The sequence below is a fragment of the Amphiura filiformis genome, chromosome 3, assembly GCF_039555335.1.
Source record: "Amphiura filiformis chromosome 3, Afil_fr2py, whole genome shotgun sequence".
NCBI lineage: Eukaryota > Metazoa > Echinodermata > Ophiuroidea > Amphilepidida > Amphiuridae > Amphiura > Amphiura filiformis.
Window position 1 is genome coordinate 79286727 of NC_092630.1, and position 21876 is coordinate 79308602.

The following is a 21876-nucleotide window of genomic DNA, read 5'->3' on the forward strand; positions in this document are numbered from 1 at the left end:
TGCTATAATTTTTACAGTACTTACAGTTTATGCACCTAAGAAACGCAAACCCCAAACGGTACTATAGTACTTATAGCTTTACCCACGAATTCGGCGTTACCCACGAATCCAAAGATTTACTCGTAAATTATATGTTTCTTATGCATCTTAACATTTTGAAAACATGCGAAATAGGTTCCAAAACAGTCCTGTTTAATAGCGTCCTCTTGAAGGTATACTGAAGCTGTATCATGAAGTTTTGATTGATTATCCTAAATTACCATTTTTGGGGTAAATGCAATTGGTTAGAGAAACGGGAATCATTGAAACACAATGGAGGAATAACCGCATGATGGTTTCCAACCTTCTGTAATATTTTCTATTTTGCCGCTTACCAAAACATACCTTCAAATATGTGTTACCCACGAACATTTTGGTTACCCACGAATCCCTACTTAAATTATAGTTAACAATGTATTGATAGTGTTTTAGTACATAGGAACTGTCAAACACGATTTAATAGAATATTGCTGCATGAAAATATGGAATGATTTTACTAAAATAATAATATAAAACTGTTTGCTCTGTCTATTTGAATTTGGTAACTTCATTATTCTCAAAATTTTATACCCAAAATGCCATAATGATCCCTTCTAAATATTCCATGTAGTTTGTATTTTGATTAAAATTCATTTTAGTGCCATTGCAGCCTGAATTATTGACATACGGAAAAGTATTTTTTATTTTTATTTAAAAAAATTAATAGGAATTGCTATTTTCCAGACGCTGTTACCCACGAATCCATCCGAGATCCTCATCCTGCGACGAGATACAAAATCTAACTTTATATTTAGGCCTATATGAAGCATTTATTCTAATCTTTCGAAATAATACAGTAATGTTAAATGACAGCCACTTTGGAAAGAGTTCGAAGAATTGACACAATCTTAACTGTACACCTGGTTCTTTCTTAAAATTTGTAATAACCAAAATATTTCTTTGTAGATATACCGTATGTAATAAAATTCTATTTTACGTTCAAAGTCTTCACCGATTACTAGTGTATATGAGTCACACATAAAATATTGAAAGATATTAAAGAAAGTGAAATTTTATGGCGTACAACAGGTGAAAAAGGCTTGAATTCGTGGGTAACATACGGTACATATGCGCATTTAACACTTTATTTGGTCTAGCAAGAAAAGTTATTTTTCAATCCGATGGCACTTCCACCTGATGATTCACTAGATATGATCGTCTCATTTGATAAGTCTAGAATTGAAAAGGAAAACATTTTCAAAATGGCCCCAGAGAGAATTTTGTCCCGCTTTGGCTGGAATTGACCATTTACATTGTGTATTTCAAAAAATCAAAATTATTTGATATCAGAAGGACATTCTTCGTATTCAGGATGCAATTCGATATGTCTGATGTGCTCTAATGTCCCACAATAAATACTGACCAAACGTTCATACCCCATACATGTACCATATTTTTTTTTTTTATTGTTTTTTTTTTTTTAATAATTACATGTACATGATGTACGCCAATCAAACAATTTCCGGGTATGATCCCCTGTGTTACATCACCTTTAGGGTTTCTATAGCAGGTCGAGCTTGTTACTGTGGGATGCGACTCTAGAGATGAGGTTAAGTTCACGCCCACGTGTGAGGGTATCGTGATTTCATCATCACACACTAATAACGTAAACAAACTTGGAGGCCATACCGCAGGATACCAGTGTACGGGCATGCACGAAATGCAAGGTGATTTGTAGGAAACAGGAGGAAAACAGTCATTTTAATTGCAATCAGCAGAAAACTTTAAGGCACAGGCTAATACTGCACGCAGAAATAGTAAGTGAGTACATGTTTATTTCTGAACAACGTTAGTTTTCTTGATAAAGTATAATAAATAAGGCAAAAAAGTAGACGTGTATTTGTGTAGTCCGAATAAATCAGACCCAGAACAAAATATTAATTTCTGACATGATCGTGTTCTGGTAGGAGGTGTGAGTACCTCAGGCTAATTTACTAGTAACACTAACACTACAGTAATGTAAGACTTCAGTCTTTATCATAAGGGGCTGTGCAATAATTATGAGCTCGGGGGGGGGGGGTAAAATTTCCAAACGGCTCGCCAAAATCGCTTTCCCCCTCTTGGCTTGCCAAAAAACACGCTTGCCCCCCCCCTCTCGGCCTGCCAAAAATTCTTCCCCCCTTGTGCGCTGTGCATGCCAAATTTTTGGGATCCCAATTTAGAAACCTTAAATGATTTAGATATATGTTGCGAGCGCAGCGAGCAGGAAAATTTGCATATTTAAGCGTTTCCGTACTGTTTTCCTAAGACTTTTAGAGCGTTTTATTTAAAAGGCGCCGCATGAATGTGTGCCAAAAATTGCTTGCCCCCCTCTTGGCATGCCAAAAATTGCTTGAAATTTGCCCCTATAAACAAGGATAGACATTGTCATTGAATTAATCAACCTTGCATGACTGAAACTGTATGTATCTCATCTGAGTAGGTACTGAATACTTCGCATTTATATAATAGTTCTATAAATCAAGCAATCAAAACATTAAAAAACTCAGACACTATCCAAAATTCCAAATGTATGGTGGATACCCATCTTGCATATTATAAATACTATATACCCAGCTTTTACATGTGTAATCCCGGTGTGTAATATAATATTATTCTTTTCAGTCAAAGTAAAGACAATGTGTGGAATTTGGGCAATATTTGGAAGTGATGAGGATGTGGCCAAGCAGTGTGGGTGCGCATTGAGTATAGCTCATCGAGGACCTGATGCTTTCCGTATTGAGAACATCAACCATTTTCGCAACTGCTGTTTTGCGTTCCATCGTTTAGCCATCGTTGATGACATCCATGGTATGCAACCTATGAGAGTCAGGTCTATGCCTCATATATGGATGGCATATAATGGAGAAATCTACAACTACAAAAAGGTAAATCCAGCTGAAATCCATCCACCCCCTATAGAAGACTTGTCCTTAATTTCCCACACAAATGTGAATCTACCACACAGTTTGAATTTCAAATGGGACTACTTGAATGGGCGACTCCATTTGAAATCCACACTACATGTGTGGGAGATTAAGGTCATGTCTTCCATAGGTGGTGTATGGATTTCAAAGGTCACCCAGTAGGTTTGGCAGCAACATAAGAATCTTTTAAAAGACATTCAGAGTCTGCAGCACTATCAATGAGGCCACAGAAGACCCGTTGAAAAATGTGTAACTTGGGGACCGTTAACAAATTAACACTTGTTGTGGGCCTAATGCAAAATGGGGGGGGCCTTAAAAGTTTTGACACGCCTAAGGGGGGGGGGCTGAAAAAATTGACCACAAGGATTCACCGAAATGACAATTCTTAATGCAGACAAGGGAAAAAAACTTTTCAGGAGGTACACATTTGAAAAAAAAAACCTAAACTTGCTGTAAATGAAGGATATTTCAACAAATTAGTAACAATAAACTTACAAATGTCTGTGCTATCTGACGCAACCAGATTTTTCACACTGAGAAATTTAATTACTGAGAAAACTTATTTGTATGGGCCACATAAAAATTAAAGATTTGGTTCACATCCCACCTTTTTTGAAAAGGGAGGAGAGAGGGAGGTGTTTTTTGTTGCTAAATTGACCAAATACAGCATTTTTCACTTTTAATTGACATTGCGAGCAGTTTTCAGCATCTTTCAGGAAAATGATGAGGCCCTTTTTTTATAAGATTATAAGGGTTATACCCCTTAGAGTTCCACAAAAACACTTGCAAGGGATTCATGATGACTAATAAGCATTTTACTTCTAAGTATTAAAAAAGTGAGGAGGGAGGCAGACACAAAATTTTTTTTTTTTTGTGTGGCTTTATATCTTTTAAGTTTTAACCATAATGTATTGTTTCAATATACAGGTGCAAAAAGAGTATGGCTTTGAATACCAGACAGAATGTGATGGTGAGGCTATTATTCATCTATACAATAGATTTGGTATAGAACAAGCTGCGGCCATGTTGGATGGAGTCTTTGCTTTCTGTCTCTTAGACACTGATGCAAGAAAGGTATGCATAAGGTCTAAAAAAAGAATTGTTTGTTTGGCGTAACCTGACCTACTCAAAAACCAACCCGACCCTAGCCCTTGTTTTGCACACACAAAAAAAAGACAAATAATTTTTTTTTTAAGTAAATAAAAAAATTAAATTTGAAAAAAAAACCAGATTACAAAAGTCCAAAGGGCTTTATCAAACGCCAAACACAATTTACAGCTTTAAAAGTTTAAAAAAATCCCTCCCTACCTACCTTATTTTTTTATGTTATGCCAATCAAACATTTTTTTCTTTTAGGCCTTAGGCACAGGCAATACAGGTTATGAGTGGTTCAGTGAACCCCGGGCAGTGAACCAGGGCTGAATGAATAATTACACTCCTATTTATAGTATATATATTTGTTTATTTGTATGTTATATTTAGTATTTATATTTGATGAATGTATTTTAATTTTTTTACAACATATTCATGCATACATTCAAGCATTCATATCCTTTCATTTCGTATTTTTGAATTCTATTTTATTCTATTCTATTCTATTCTATTCTGTTCTTTTCTATTCTATTCTATTCTATTCTATTCTATTCTATTCTATTTTTACACACATCACAATACAGTGGAAACTTGTTAACATATTAACATCTGTTAATTAACAAACTGTTAACACAAACTTCCTGAAAATACAAATAATGTATAATTGCAAGTCCCAAACATGTCCCTTTGTACATAATCTAATAACACAAAATCCTGTCAACACAAACTACAAGACCCTATGTGTTAACAAAGTTCCACTGTAATGATACACTGTATGTGACCATGACCATGAACATGTTCATGATTTGATTTTAAAATTGAGTGCAATTAATCAACTAGGGATTTCCAGCAGTGTGCCTTATGTGTACACTGTCAATGGTAAATAATAATTATCAACCTTAACTTGATAACAATACTATCAGACAAAACTCATTGAGCGAACCCAGACAAGTGAGTTGACCTGTAGTGTACATTGAGTTGAGGCATCAAGCATGACGATTTGGAAACCTCAACAAACTCTGACAAGCAAGTTGACCTATTGTGTATATTGAGTTGAGGAAACCAAGCGTGACAATTTGGAAACACTAAGATCGTCAACTTTTAAGGTCACAGGCAGGGCGGTAATCGGGTATATAATTTTATAGTTGTCAGTTGTATGAATCGTAAAGGACTCCCTCTCTGCCTTTTTTAATTTTAGAAAATTGATATTGGTGGCAGACATACACAGAATTTTTTGAATACTTTGTTATGTGTTCATTGAAATTTTAATGGACAAATCCAGTGTGTTGATACATGCTTGCACGGTTCCCTGGCACAGGCATTGTTGGTAGAACTTGGAACTGACAGCAACATCAGTGGGAATTGGAAAACAAATTATAATGCAAATGTTATTCAAAATTTCCATTCATGCTGTTGCTAGGTCAAAGCTGATCCTGCTTATGGAGGAAGCAATGCAAGGGGGCGAAGATTGAATCATCTTTACCACAATAGTTGCCAGAACTATAACTAGATAGTGTAGAAAACCAAACCATGTTGTTAGTAACTTAGTCCCATGGGTTCGGTTATCTGAAAAACAGGTTTGCTTGTCCAATAGTTAGGGTAGGGTCAGGACTCATGATTAGGGTTAGGGTAAGGTTTAGGGTTATAGTACTTTAGGGTTAAGGTACTAGGTTAGGGCTAGTGTGCATTAGGACTATACCATTCAGCAAATTACTTCAGCGGTGTTCATCTGCTCTGTCTGATTTTCGTGTAAAAAGAACTAGGTCACGCATTGCTACACAGCTTGACCAGCGAATGAGGTGCCAATGTGATGATAATGTGATTCAATTAGCCAATCAGAACCACACTTCCGTATACGCCATAAACTGCGTCAAATTGGCAGACCGCTGAAGTTCTCTGCTGAAAACTATTGTGCAACTTAGGACTAGCCCACCTTAGGACTTATATAGCGACCAGCTGATGTCAGTGGCATAACTAGGGTTGGTAGCGCCTGGGGCAAGAAACAAAATTTGTGCCTCTACCCCCCCCCCGAGAATTATTTTAGCCCCCCATTCTTGAAACAATTATGCATAAAATTTTGGACAAATAAGGTCTACCACTAATTAATTTTGGTTATTTTGGTTACTAGAAGTTGAATACTGTCTTAAAATGTTCTTTCAATTGATTTTGTGCTGAAATGCGTGCGAAGTGTGCAAAAATTTTGACTTTCATTGCTTGGAGGGGTGTAGAATCTATGCTAAATTCATCAATTTGTCAAGTTGCCCCCAGCCCCCCCTGCTACGCCACTGGCTGATGTAGACCATTGTCAAAATTAACTGCAACAACAAGCTTAAATAACTGATGACTTTGTAACTTCCAATGATTGTTGGATATTTGCAGGTATTCATAGGAAGAGACACATATGGTGTGAGACCTGCATTCCGTTTACTCAAGGATGATGGCTTCCTTGCTGTATGCTCAGAAGCAAAAGGTAACACTTTCTTTCAGTGTTTCTCTTTAAATTCTTGAAGGTGTTGCCAAGAACACAGTCAGATTTCTCATTGCAATTTTAAAATCTCATCAAGCCACAAGGTTTAAAAGAAATCCTAAATTGGTATGGTGGTGTACTGGTTATTTACATAAAGATTCATGCAAATAGGGTAATTTTGAACATAAAATCACTGTATATTTATGTAACATGGATAGGTATCTAAAACAAGCAAACTGAAGAAAAATGGTATTCCTTTCTCGATAAGTCACACTTATAAACGGTCTGAGAAAAGTTTTATGAAATCAGGTTAATTTCCTGACCTTCACTTAGAGCTGGGAAGATTGGTAATTTACTTGCTTAGGGGTAAGATAATGCCAATACTTGACACTTCCCAGCCCAAGTGCCAATATAGACGAATCCAAATCCACGCATTCCTACACCTACACCATATCAAACGCTACAAATGGATGTACTTGCGAACAAAAGGACTATGCATGAATAGATGCAACGGGATTACCTGCGGAATTATCTCTATTGTATATATTATTCTATTAACCCTCCTCGTCCTTGCATCTTCTCTAGGTGTTAGGTGGCTTTTATTTGCACAATGGGGCGCTCAAAACACCAGGTTGGTGCTAGCGGCTACCCAAAGATGGCCGACCAAATCCTGACCATGACTTGGCTCATTGGATTCGCTCTATACTTGTTTTAAGGATACATTTTCAGATCAGGGTGATTTATGAATGTCCATGTTCATAGATGATACCCGCTTGTTAGAGTCAAATGGCTCCTAGTAGTTGTGACTTCTCTTTTATATCAATGTTTTCTATTCTTTTAAGGTTTGATGGGCTTAGCACATGGCAATGAAGACCATGAGGTTGAGATTGAACCATTTCCACCCGGATATTATGAAGAATATGATGTAGCCATGAGTGGTAAAGTGACACTGGCAGAACAACGTCAATTCCACTCTTTTGAACAAGTGCCAAAGTGGAGCAACATAGTAGACAATGTTCATCCTGAAGGTATTTGGGCTATTGCGGTTAAAATCCATACACCCCTATGAAAGACACGACCTTCATCTCTCACACAAGGGGTGTAGATTTCAAATTTAGTCACTCACAGGGGGTGTATTGATTTCAATTGGAATAGCCAATTGAAAGTCACCTGTCAATCAAATATATTGCATTATCATTTTATCCAACAAATGAATGAATGGGTAAATTGCATGTTTTTTGAGGGCAGTATGTGATGTTAGGCTGTTTTCACAAAATGAGTGGAAAGTTGCCAGGTAAGAAAAGGAGATGGTTCCTTGTACATGCCAGAAGACAATAGAAAACAAAAGAATTTTTATTTGAAATATTGACTTCTGGCCATAACTAGAAAATAAAGATTTGCAACTCTCATTTAGTGGGAACAGGTCTGATAAGAAGGATGGTGGTGAGTCTGTCAGTATTGATGTTTCCTCTGTTGGAACTATTGATGGTGTGTGATCATTAGCAACTCTGCACCTGAAAGAAAAGGCAGGAACTCCAACATTAAGCAAACATGGCATTGTAACATATCACACAAAAATTATAACATTTATCAGCATTTAATTTGACCCAAAAAATAAATAGCAAAAATATTTTACTTCAAATTCAATCAATTTACTTACAGTAAAAGAACTAACAAACAAAGAAAGTTTGATGGCATCCTAAATGAAAGTTATTGTTAGGAAGCTGACCCCTTCCCCTTCATTTAAAAAGATCAACTTTGACCAATATTTTAACTAGTTTTTACAAAGGTAATCATGACTTGTTGACTCCCCTCCTCTCCTAACAAAAGGAATTTTGTTCTTAGGATGTCATTGAACATTTGTTTTGTTCCTTAATGCAGACTTAATGAAGGTCTATGGCTGAAGATGACAAAAATCATCCCCTAGCTATGTGTTGAGCTGAAAGATGTGCATGTGTAGGCACCATTTTAAATCATGACAGTCAGTAATCTTGGAAACTGTTTGAATGGTCATGGAATTGTCACATAATCTGACTTGTTGACCCCCTCCTTTCCAAATGAAAGGACTTTCCAACTTTTCAGTATGTCCTGCTATTGGAATTGTCATTAACTACTTTTCATTGTAAATAAAAATGTTCTTTAAATTGACTTGTCTTTTTTGCTCCAGGTGAAGATGTGTATGCCAACATCCGGCTTCTCCTTACAGAAGCGGTAAAGAAGCGTTTAATGACACACAGACATATAGGCTGCATGTTGTCAGGTAGGTTTGCAACATCTACTTACAGAAAGAAAAAGGCTGCAATCATATGTGAACTCAGCCTGTCAAATGAGCATATATCGTATATCGAACACTGTATACAATATACTTCTATGTGATCGCAGCCTAAGGAAGCATTCGAATATACAGCATGGGTGCCAAATTGGGTTGGCACTGCCAACTTATTAACATTTAAAAGAATGAGAGTCAGGCAAGTGTTAAACGGGAAAATTAACCGTCCAGATTTTTTTCAGATGATGTTATGAATGAGTGGGTTCCAATGACTGCTATTCTGTTTCCTCTATACAGGTGGTCTTGATTCAAGTCTTGTAGTTGGTCTTGTTGTTAAGCTACCATTGCTGCTATTCTGTTTCCTCTATACTGGTGGTCTTGATTCAAGTCTTGTAGCTGGTCTTGTTGTTAAGCTAGCTATTGTGTTTGTTCTATACAGGTGGTCTTGATTCAAGTCTTATAGCTGGTCTTGTTGTTAAGCTAGCAAGAGATGCAGGTGTCAAGTATCCAATCCAGACATTTGCTATTGGTATGGAAGGCAGCCCTGATGTAATAGCTGCTAGAAAGGTTAGTGTGTATCCAAACATTTTTTTTAAATTTCAGTTGGTTAGGGATGTAATGAGTCACTCATACTTCAGGTCAAGTCAGGTTATTTTGCTTTGTATGCAGAGATAATAATAATAATAATGCATTTATAATGTGCCATCGATCTAGACAACCTATTCCGAGGTGCAAACATTGAACAATTAAAAATTAACACACAATTATGATGCCAGTTTCCCTAATTTATTAGATTTCCAATTTTTTTTATAAATTCACAATTTTTTTCTTGTGAGTTGGAGAGTCCCTGGACCTAGAGCCAAGTGATACAATCATTTGTGGTTGATTAAAAAAAAAATTGGGGAAAAGTTACAATGTTGTATCTAACATATTTGCCAGATTTTTTTGAGCTTTCAAGGATATTTTAGGATCATTTTAGCCTCCAGAAAAAGATAAAATCCTGCCCAACTTGAAAAGTCCATCCACCTGAAAATGGTGTGTTTTTTTCGTCACCTAATGCATGTTTTCTTCTACATAATATCAGGTTGCCAAGCATATAGGAAGTGAACACCATGAGGTTTCCTTCTCTGCTGAAGAAGGCATTGCTGCTGTTGAAGAAGTCATCAGATATTTAGAAAGCTACGATATAACTACAATAAGAGCATCAGTTGGTAAGCAAACATGTCTGCAATCATTATTATAGTATGCCCTACAAGTTCCTGCATATCCAAACTCTAACCATATTTTCCCATAGACCTTTTCGGCAGCTGATCGTAATCTTCGGAAATTAGTTCAAAAATATGTTTTGTGTGGTAACAAAAACACCACATGTGGCATGGGAAGATTTTTCTTACCAATCATGCATTGTGTTGAGCACTCTGTGCTTGAATATGTTTTGATGGTCACTCATGATTGGTGTTTTTCGTTGTTAAGGTCCTCCTGTAAAGGTCTATTGTAATGACAAACCTTATATCAATCAATCAATCAATTTTATTTTATCCATTCATCAAGCAACAAGCAACAATATTCATCAAGCTACAATAAACAATGAATTATACAATTATGAAAATTATAAATATAAATATATACACAGTGTACATTGAAAAAGGTAAATATCAATGAAAAACTTACATGGGCAAGATGATGGATGAGGACACTGCTAAGCATGGAGCGTGAGGTGCAGTGCCCTCGACCTAAAGTTACAACTGGAAACAAAGAACTACAAATAATAATAAATTATACAAGGTAAAAATTCAGAGTGGTACAAACTTCATGCACTCAGCATAATAATGTACAAAATAGTGAAAAGCAAAAAGTTAAAGCCAAAATGCTGCTCAATGGAAATGTAGAAATAGTGGGCCTATAATAGGCCCTATACTGAATAATACCAAAAAATGAGGGTGCCGATATATTACTCAAACCCCAGCCCTTCAAATCAGCTAAAAGAAAATAAAAGTCACAGATTCATTTTTTCTTGACATAAGTGTTATGGAGTTGGAAGTGGATGCTTTTGATGCTTGGAAGTGAATGGTTTTGAAAATGAGGTTTACATGTTTCTAAAGAGGACATTTAGTGCTTTCAGAAAATGAAGACGCCATGTTAATATGACTTTTCTTTGCGAAGTTACATCAATTTATCAATTGCTGAAAACAATATAAAACAAAAGAATTTTAACACCTTCTTTGCCAATATCTCAAAATCAATATTAGCGACATCCGACTCATTTCCCTTGATCGTGTCACATATTATGATCTAATTATCTCTTCTTTTGTACCATTCCTCCATTATGTAGGTATGTATCTTATATCACGCTACATCAGCAAGGAAACTGACTCGGTGGTGATATTTTCTGGTGAGGGTGCAGATGAAGTCGCTCAGGGTTACATTTACTTCCACAAAGCTCCAACTCCTGAAGATGGGGATGATGAATCTAGGAGATTACTCAAAGATCTTTACATGTATGATGTGTTGAGAGCTGATAGAACAACATCTGCACATGGGTGAGTATTGCCAAATTCTTAAAATGATTATAAAGCCACCTTCATTACTAATCCAACTTTGGGTCACTTCAAGTTCAGTAGTGATGATAATGTTTAATTTTGTGGTTGTCCGCAAACATGCCACAAACACCCTTGTTCAAATGCCTGTATGCTCTGCACAATCAACTTTATGCACTCAATTCAATACTGCGACCAGCGAAATGTGCACATTACATACCTCACTACCGATTTGAGGTGAACCAAAGAATAGTAAAAGATATTTATATGTGCAGTGATTGGAGAGCTGATAGGACCACGGCTGATAGGTGAGTGGCAGAATGTACATGTGCATACCATGGATTCTGTAGTGTATACACAAGTAGATGGTGTTAACCACCAAACTACCATATTTTTATTTATACTGCCTAAAGAAAAGCATAACCCAGGTTATAATTTTACTGGGTTATGAGAAAATATCAATTTCATCTGATACCAAAATCTGCATTTTGAGGGAGTCAAGGGGGGGGAGATGAGGCTGTTATTTAGGCCACACACCTTTTGAAAATAGAGATGTAAAAAAAATCATGTAAGTAAGATTGTTATTGTGTTGGTTCTTTTCAGATTGGAGCTTCGTGTACCATTCTTAGACCATTACTTCACATCCTATTATCTGTCCATTCCAGCTGAGATGAGATCTCCTAAGGAGGGATCAGAGAAGTATCTTATACGTAAAGCATTTGATAAGACAGGACTTATACCATCAGAAATCTTATGGAGACCCAAAGAAGCTTTCAGTGATGGAGTGTCTTCAGTCAAGAAATCTTGGTATGAATCACTACAGGAATTCATTGAACAACAGGTATGTGGGTTACAGGACACCACAAGTAGGGAAAAATAAACTGGGTAGTGTGTGTGCTTATATGAATTTATTAAACGGGTTCGGTAGCTAGGCTTTGATATAAAATTGGATTGATTGAGCCCGTATTTATTGGTCAAGCTATGTGTTTTAAAATATTGGATGAGACATAGTTGAGTCCATTATTTCAAAACTCATAGCGAGACCAATAATTATTGGGTGTGAAGCATCCAATTTTATCATTATTATGGTTAAGGGTCAAGATCAGGCTTAGGTTTAATTATTGCAAGCCGAAAAATTAAGAGTCAGGATTAGCATTTAGGGTTAGGTTTGTATCAGAGGAATCCCTCATCCCTCATGTATACCAAAACTTGTCACTTTGTACACATTTTGCTGCAGGTAACAGACAGCATGATGGAAGATGCTCCCAAGCAATTTCCTCTCAACACTCCCCAGATCAAGGAAGCTTACTACTACCGGCAAGTATTTGAACGATTATACCCAGCTCAAGCCAAATGGATTCCATACTACTGGATGCCAAAGTGGTCCAAGACCAACGACCCATCTGCACGTACTCTGAAACACTACAAAGATTCTGATGTACAAGAGAAAGATGATCAGATTACTGAATAATGTAACAGGGTATTTGTGTGTGTATGTGATAGGTATTGTAGACACATCTGAAGTCATTTTGTTAATTCTTCCATGGTCTGGGTATGCGCTGGTGATTATCGATCTTGTAGGAAAGGCAAGGTTGATATGCCAATGACCAATGGGTCAAGGGTCTTGTTGTCATGACTGTTGATCCGGCAATCAGCGTCAACAGCTTGATCCTTCTGCATTCACGCTCGTTTATGCGTAATGCACAGCACAGACCATGGAATAATTAAAACATTTACTTCATTTTGTAGCTAATATGAACTGATTTGGAAGAAGTTGAGTCAGAACAAAAGTTTCTGAAATTTAGGCTCCAAAAACCAGTCACTGATTTGAGAGGTCTTTGCAACTAAAACCAGACCAGATCAGACTTGGCCAGGGTATGATTTAGAGGGGACACTACACAGTTTAATCAAAATGCTATATAATATTTAGGTTGTATAGCAGGTTATTTAGTGAAAAATAGCACCCTGTGTTTACAAGTCTAATCACTTGAAGCATGAAAATGCTATGCAATATGTATAGACTAAAATATGCCTTGGGTTTAATGGTAGAGTTGAGAAGAAGCTGTTGTTTAAAGCATTTCAGGATGAAGTCAGTTAAAAGATGTGTTAAAGAAAACTGAATATGGATGCCTTCAGGGTTTCTTTAGCTCTGAAGTGGATTTATTCTGTAACTCAAGCCAGACTCAAGATACATCATTTTAGATTTTAAAATAGTTTTATAGGTATTTTATGCCAGTAGACATAAAAGATGACAGCCTTTGACAATTTTGTCTGAAGTTGAAGAAAACTTTGAAAAAGGAATTGAAATTATTTTCATACTACACATTGTGCCTTCAATAAATTTATTATCAATTCTTAGTCAGTGGGAGTGGTCTATTACGTAGACACATAATATGATTGGACAATCGCATGATTTTGGGTGTCGTCTATGAGGCTGTAGACGACCCCACATCATCATGAGTGTTGATAACGCGTAACACGCTCATAGAGGTGCGCGTAGCATTTTCGTTCATTTTAGAAAAAGGGGGAGTTTTTATGACGGTAACTTAATTTTTGCTTTTAAAATAGTTTACAGTTATTAAAATAATTTGCTCTTTAAAATAGTTTACAGTTATTAAAATAATATTAACTGACTAAGAATGAGAATAAACGTTAGGAATTTTTATTTTGACTATCCTCTACCTATAATAGATGACAGGCAGATCCAATGTTTTTATCGTAGTGGATACTGGCTGCGCCGGCACCCACTACCCAAAATATTGGACCTGCCTGTCGTCTATCACACGGTAGAGGATAGTCAAAATAAAAATTCCTAACATTTATTCTCTAAATCTCATACCACATAAAATTATATTATACATGTATTTTTTTTTCAAACTAATAGTGGCAAAATAACCTCTATGTGGTGGTGCTTTGAAATATATATTTATAACATTGAAATATATTTATTTGTTAATGCCAGTTTAGATATCTCACTTTCAATTTATGAAAATATCATATTTATATCTATTTCATCACATTAATATAAGGCTATTAATATTTATCAAGAGTATTCATCTTACGCATTATTTTATTGCATATTCTGGATTTATTTTGATTTTTTAGAGTTTAATCTGCTTATGCTTTCTGCAGGGTTCTAGCCAAAACAAAGATAAAAACATGTAAAAAATTATTATAATTGAGAGGGCCTAAAATACTATATATGCTGCACCCTGGTATGCGAGACATAATAGTACATGGGACGACACATAAGAATGCAAAACTGGCATAATAAGGTTCTTTAGATTTCTGGTTGAGTGATTTAATCACTTACCATTTCACTCACTCATGATTTATCCCAGCGATTTATGCAGATAATGATTATCTCCCTCAAGTTTCTCGGAAGCCATTTTTATTTTCATTTCCCACGCTTAGTTTATTACGCCCAAGCTCGCATACCTAATAAAAAGAGAAAAATTCAGACTGAGAACAATTACACTGGTGCAAGACAGGCTACCAGGGAGTCAAACAGGGTATTTGGGTTGGTGATTTTGGCTTATTTTGATTTTATAGAAAACTATGAGCCTTGGCTCATAAAACTATCTCTCAGGTTACTTGGTGCTGTAATCATTCTGTGCAAACAATTTACAGAGTTTGAGCAATTTTGTTAGCTGTAATTTGACACTTCACTGTAAACAAGGGGACACATTTATCAAGATTTTAAAAGTCATTGAAACTGAATTCAAATTGGTAAAGATCAAAAGTTCCAAAATATGCAATTAGTTATGTATGTGCAATTGTACATTATGTGTAAACAGCAATGAAAATTCCTATTGTAAGTGCTATTTTTACTGAACTATAACACTATTGTTATTCAGAATCAATCAATGGTTTAGTCTGACTACATTCAAACTCTTTGCATGTGAGGTATTGAACTACAGCTGACAAGATATTTAAATGTTGAGTTATATAAAGGGTGTGTGGATAAAACATTTAATAACATTTTTGAAAACTTGTTGCAAAATTTGCAAAACATTCCACCATAATGTTATTTAAGTGTTGACAACACATTTTTCTAAAATGTTTTGTTTAGTGTTTTTCCATCGAACCCTTGATATAACCAGACATTTAAATGTCATTAAAAACTTTTGACCAAAATCAAACATATTTATAACACATTATAATGTTTGAAAAACATTTTTGTATTTGATGGGTTCCTATCAATTAGATTAATTTTGTTGCAAATTATCAAACAAGCTCTAGTTTTTCAAGGTTTTACAACATACCTAACAAGTGCAGAAGTAATATATTAACTGTATATTCATTGAAAAACCAATGGATAATTTTTGTTTTTATTTCCACATTGTAGGCATACAATTTTAGTTTAGTGTGTTTATTAGAGGTGTTTGTTTACAAGATCATAGTAGTTTTTGTAGTTGTTTTTAAACTAGTTCTTTCAGATCATGTGTGCCTTTTTATCAAGTGCTTTATATGACATAATTATAACAAAAAAGACCAATAATGAAGAAGGAGGGAGCCTATATGCTTCACCCTAGCAGGGCGTAAGACAATGTGAAACACAAATTAATATATGCGAGGATCGGAAATAAATGATGCAAGCTCGAGAAATTATAAGTTAAATGGCGTGATTGGGGCTCGAGCAAACTGGCAAACTGGCATATATTATTTAACATATAATTGGCCGCTGAGACACAATGAGAGAGTTATCATGGGGACTTAAGTTGAGATTGCCCGAGTACCGACTGTGAACTCAGGTAGCACAATGGTAAAGCTCTGGACCGGTAATCCAGTGACCGGGGTTCAATCCCCGCTGAGTCCTGATTTTTTCTCTCTCAATATTTTCATATGCCAGTTTGCTCGAGCCACAATCGCGCCATTTAAAAAACACCAATGTTACAAACATAAAATTATGCAAAGTTTCAAAGCAATATCTTGCCAACACATTTGAAAATACATATAAAATACATTGTAATAGGTCTCGAGTTATTTGGAAACTTTGTGTTATAATAATAAAAAACAAAGACCAAATAATTGTAACCGAAGATCATAAAAATGGTACTATTTGTATTATTATTTGAAAATCAAATATTGGAATTACATTTATATGTAATGGTATTAAAGTAAAATTAAATTAAAAAGTGTGAGGTACATGGAGTTGGAAGTGACATTTATTTAGAGCAAAATTCAAGTGTAATATTCCAATTATAACAGTATATGTATTATATATTTCACCAGATACAGCTTATGCGTTTCAAGTGGGCGCATCAAACAATGCCAAAGTTTACATAAAAGATTGTTGATTAAATAAGAAGCACATCGTTGTACCAGATGTGCTTTCATAATTATGATACATCATATATCAAGTGTAATACCCCAGGGGTAGTAGCAAATATCACAAAGCAGTATTATGTTTGTATTATTATTTAAATGCAAAGGTCAAACCTGAAATTATTATAGAAGACAGAATTAAAAAGACTAGTTTGCGTCTGACATCATCTGTCAATCAAACTCGAGCACGATGTGTTTACATGTGTTGTGATGATGAGTTGCTGAACACGGCGGTAAAACCGAGACGCCTTATTGTTAATTTTGCACCTTCCAATATACAAACCATCTCAAAAGAAGGCATAAACATGCCAACAATGCCTAGAAGTTGGCCATTTTCTGCGATTCCTTTTCCCTGATCGGCACCACGCGAATTTATCTTCCTTTTACGAGCTATTAACCAATCAAGAGTCGTTGGGAGTTTGATTGACACAGATGTCTGATGCAAACTAGTTCTGTCTTTAATTATACCGTTTATATGTAGTGATATTACAGTATCCAGAACTGATTAAAATATTGAGTTTTTGTTCTAAGTGCTTCACTTGGATCCTAATGTAGTTGAGAAATTAAGCTGTTTAAGCTAATTAAGGTATGACAGCAAATCATGTATGGCAACACGCAGGAAAATCATGAAAACAAACATTTATTTCCATTGTTAACAAAAACATTTTATTTTTCTTCCATGTACATAGTTTTTGAAGTAGTTTTGTTTTTATTTCTACATTTTGCTTGCTTTAAATTTAGATGATGTGCTAGAATACTTTTTAAACGTTGTAACCATTAAACATTGTAGACCAGGTTATAACAACTTTGTAATATTTATTATTATGTTTAATTTTAAAGGGGGTTTAAGAGATCAGGCGAGGACCAAAAGCATTCTGTTAAACTTCTGAGGTCGCCTAAAAATGGTTGCTAAATTGGGGAAATAGGCTCAAGTCATTTTCTTTTCAGATATCAACATATATCAAGAAAATGTTGTGTCCAGCGTTCCAAATAAGCCCAATCGCACTGCAATATGCACCCTAAAATTTACCTTTTGCGACGCAACACAACTTTAAAAGTGTGATGCAAAATTGCGATACCACTTTTGCTCTGACTTTCTGTGTTGATTGTCAGAGACTGCACTTCAAGTTGCTCTGTGTCAGATGAAATTGCACTACAATTTTCAAAATGGGCTGCAAAGGTGCAACCCAAGGTAAAAAAATTAATAACACTGGTTGCATCCATCTTTGAGATCACATCTCCTTTTGGATTTACTTGGAATTCCTTGGATTCATAGAGAACTTAGTCATAGAGATTTATTTCTCATGACATGGAAACGCAATATCTAGCTATTTATTGCAGGTGTTAGTTATTACATACATTGGTAAACATTTTATAAATGCAACAAAAGAGACGTTTGGAGTGTAGCTGGGATTGACCGATCTCTGAATGGCCCTTGAAATATAACAATCTTTATAGCAATCTTAATTTTACAATTATGTCAAGATGAAAAAGCCTGGTACGTGTTGTCTACACGTGCGTTATATGTTAATGATCTTCCACCTGATTTGTTTCCAAGTTTGACAAATCTAGGTTGTGTTATTTTTTGTGAATACCATTTCTATATTAAATTACTAATTTGCTTCTCCATTCACCATGATAGCTAGTTATGCATAGGGACTGAAATAATGTACCTTAGACTCTGTTTATTGGCTAAGGTGAAGTAAGAAAATAAAATGGCACCTCAGGTAGCACTCAAGGTTTGGGGCAAATAGCCAAAGATTAGACAGAAAGAGAACCAACTCAGAATTGTCCTATGCTTAACGCTATGGTAAATCTACCATCTTGGGGCTTGTTCTCACTGCAGACATGGGGTCTCGTACCTAGGTCCGAGTCCACATTGATTTCGCGTTCTCACTAACACCAAAATGCTGATGTAGGATTGACTCCACTTACCCGGATGTTATAATATCAAGCACTTCAATGCATGACCATGACATCACAAATTCTGTTGCAATGCATGTTTTGAGCACAAATCAAACTTTACTAATACTATAGACTATCAATTTTGAAAGATCATGTTTTATTTCCAGGCCCCTGATATATTTCTTCAATCTATTATTTTGTGACATTATTTGGAAAGATCTGAAATAAACAGCGTTTGTACTTGTGACAAGCAACCACTTCAAGTGACTCTTATGACTGTAAGTTGAATTAATTTGTGAGGTTTTATGCAAAACATTTAAAGGAAATAGGCAATATGTATATGGACCAAAGATGTCAAATTACGTCAGCATGTATATAGAATTCTTGAGCAAAAAGAACATGAACTATTAGTCATATATATTTTGGTTGTGTTGCTTGCAAGTGTGCTGAGTGGATGGTTTTAATTACTTTCAAATTTAATTAGAGGTATTTTTATAGAGGTATTAATATCACTTCCTGTTTGATCATGAAATAAAAATCATCAAATTAAGAAAACACCACATAACATATTACATTAAAGTGTTGGTAAACTGTCTTCATGTTGTGAGAGAATGGTGGCTTATGTTTAATAAAAAGTATTTGTGAACTTGAAATATTGGTGTGCTTGTCTTGCTTTACAATGCATTGTCTTGTCTAAGATCTTCTTATTTAAGTTACGGCTCAACACTCCAGGTGTAGAAAGGCGAGTCGGATATTGTGTGTGCGCTAGTGCTTTGATTCTTTTTACTGGAAGTGGTTCTGTGGCTGATGCTAAAGCTTTAGGATCTTCTATGATGTGTTGGGGCATGGACCGTGAAGACATGGACGGTCATCTGCGGCATATAAGTGTGGATACAATTTCACAGCATTATTCTTTTCAAACTATGTTATAATTAGAACCAGCAGCCAATAGCTGCATCTTTTAGCTCGGATTTGAGACCTCATTCGTTGAAATCAGTCAGGAAATTGAGACACATGATCCAAAATCCCAAGGAAGATGCAAATTCAAATTAATATTTAATTTGTACACAAAGCGTTCTCGAACAAGAACTAGCACCATGCTTTTTAATTGATTAGAACAGTAAAATGCAACTTTTAATTTCTTTCATACCTTCGGTTTTGATCACCATTTCTTTAAATCTTAAATGTGATAAGTTTATCGCACGAAATATTACGGAAAGTATTCTCCGTAAAATGAACGGCTCTTTTCAGAGCCACCCAGAGTTCAAAAAGAAAGTCGGTTGACCAGCGAGTTTTCCGAGAAGTAGAAATTATTTATAACTTTTACTTTATGCATAGGTCAGATAGACCTTAACAGTGCTACTGATGAGATCCCTTGAGGATCGAAACAGGCTTGTCTAGCTAACTGTATGCTTTTTTATCCAAGCCTGTCGGCATGGATTTTTATCTATATAAGTAATAGTTATTACTTATAATAAGAATAATTTATAGTGTTTTAAGTTTAAAAAACATGCAGGCCTATACATGTTTTAAAGTGATGTTGTGCGTACGCATTAAGTATAGGTTTCTCTATTTTGGTAAGGGCGTTTTAAATTTTTAAAGATATTCTAAGTTCTGAATGTCATAATAATTAATGAAAACCGCAGAAAAGGGTTTTTTATATATGAATGGTAAGCCTACCATTGAAAATGATGCTAAGATGTTAGCCGATTCTACGTAGATAAACGAGAAACGGCGAGAAAACAGCAGTGTCTCTGATTGGCCATTTTAGCGAACTCCACGATTGGTCAATCTAACCGTCCATTTAGGCATCCCGGTTTACCGACCAATGAGAGTGCAGCAGATATATGATAAATAGCGATGTTTTCAGTAGGAAACGTCATTCTGTGTCGGGTCCTAGTCAGGACTCGTCATCAAAAAATAGCCATTATCGAAGCCATTCTGGACCACTATTTCATAAATTCAATATGCTCAATGTATATGATATATTCAAACTAGAACTAGGTGTATACATGTATAAATATTCTATTAAACAACTGCCATGTTCATTTGACAGTTTCTTTCTAAAGCGATCCGATATTCATAGCTATCACACAAGAAACAGTAATAAGTATAATCAAACAAGAAACAAGAAAGTATTCACTGATCATTCAATCAGGACTACCGCCCACTGTTATGGAATTCCCTGAACGATAACCTTAAAGTAGCAAACTCAATCAAACATTTTCAAAACAAATATAAAACACAGCTAATCTCATTTTACAACTAGTTCTTGGAGCCCGTTTTTGTTCTTGTGTGATAGGCTTAATATACTCTGTTTGTTTGTTGTTGTATTAATTTAGTTCTGTAAGGGGATGTTCAATGCTGGCCTTATTGGCCTTTCGATCATCTCCTCCATAATTGTCTTGTTTTATTTTTATGATGTTGAATTTCTTTGTATTTTGTTGTTTTTTATTATGGAAATAAAGATTCATTCATTAAAGATTCATTCAAATTCAGAGTCCAGGAGAGGACTCACAGTCACCATCCACAAGATTGAAACCTAGTCTGGTTTCATCAATCGGTATCAGGTCCTAGTCTGGACTTGATATCAAACAAGCTTGATATTTATTTCAAGGTTAGAGTCCAGGAAAGGACTCGTAGTCGCCACCCTCAAGATTGAAACCAAGTCAGGTTTTCATCAATTGGTATCAGGTCCTAGTCTGGACTTGATATCAAACTCGAGTCCATGAAAGGACTCAGTTTTACCATAAATAAGGTTGAAATAGATTTTTTAACCATAATACTAAAGTTTCTATAAAAGAGACAGAAAAAGGTTTTCGAACCGCAGAATGAACGGCTCTTTTCAGAGCCACCCAACCTTACAAAAAGGTATGATTGGTATAATATTTTGCTTTGATATTCACAGTTTTGAATATTATTAACCAAAAAGCGTGACTTTGGTTATGTATAAATACTTCTCTTTAGAAACCAAGATAAGGTTTCACTATATAGGCTATTAGTATATAATTAAGAATTTCTCAGCGGAAGTATTCCTAATTTAATAGAGCAAGGTAATAGTTTTATAACAAGGTTATTACTGGAAGCAGGTACCGTCTGTGCCCCTCACTTTTTATAATATAAGTGTGTTAGATTTGTTCAAATTTGAATTCTCTGACCTCTTAAAGCTATTCAAAGACACTAAAATCATCATCATATCTACTTCAGAAGCTAAGATACATCTAATTATATGTTGTGGCGGCCATCTTGGATAAAAAGATTTCCCCAAGGAGGATTTTTGGGGATTTTGGATAT

The 21876-nt window shown here is 35.4% G+C and overlaps 1 protein-coding gene across 2 annotated transcripts; it reads left to right on the forward strand.

Moving 5' to 3' along the window:
• The first annotated feature begins 1702 nt into the window (after positions 1–1702).
• LOC140149210 (asparagine synthetase [glutamine-hydrolyzing]-like) lies at positions 1703–19235 on the forward strand. Of its 2 annotated transcripts, none has more exons than XM_072171426.1 (11): positions 1703–1839; positions 2683–2945; positions 3912–4058; positions 6456–6546; positions 7386–7571; positions 8711–8803; positions 9252–9379; positions 9897–10023; positions 11145–11352; positions 11953–12190; positions 12587–19235. In XM_072171426.1, exons 2-11 carry the CDS (start codon positions 2697–2699, stop codon positions 12818–12820), a joined length of 1701 nt encoding a protein of 566 aa, XP_072027527.1. In that variant the 5' UTR covers positions 1703–1839; positions 2683–2696; the 3' UTR covers positions 12821–19235. The 2 variants fall into 2 exon arrangements, with proteins under 2 accessions (XP_072027527.1, XP_072027528.1); XM_072171427.1 differs by having other exon boundaries at positions 1703–1835.
• The last annotated feature ends 2641 nt before the right edge of the window (positions 19236–21876 follow it).

Excerpts from the sequence above, each read along its gene's own strand:
- LOC140149210 (XM_072171426.1), top strand. The coding sequence starts at position 2,697 with ATGTGTGGAATTTGGGCAATATTTGGAAGTGATGAGGATGTGGCCAAG. Across the intron at positions 10,024-11,144 it reads TACAATAAGAGCATCAGTTG|GTATGTATCTTATATCACGC; the intron begins GTAAGCAAACAT and ends TCCATTATGTAG. Across the intron at positions 11,353-11,952 it reads AGAACAACATCTGCACATGG|ATTGGAGCTTCGTGTACCAT; the intron begins GTGAGTATTGCC and ends GGTTCTTTTCAG.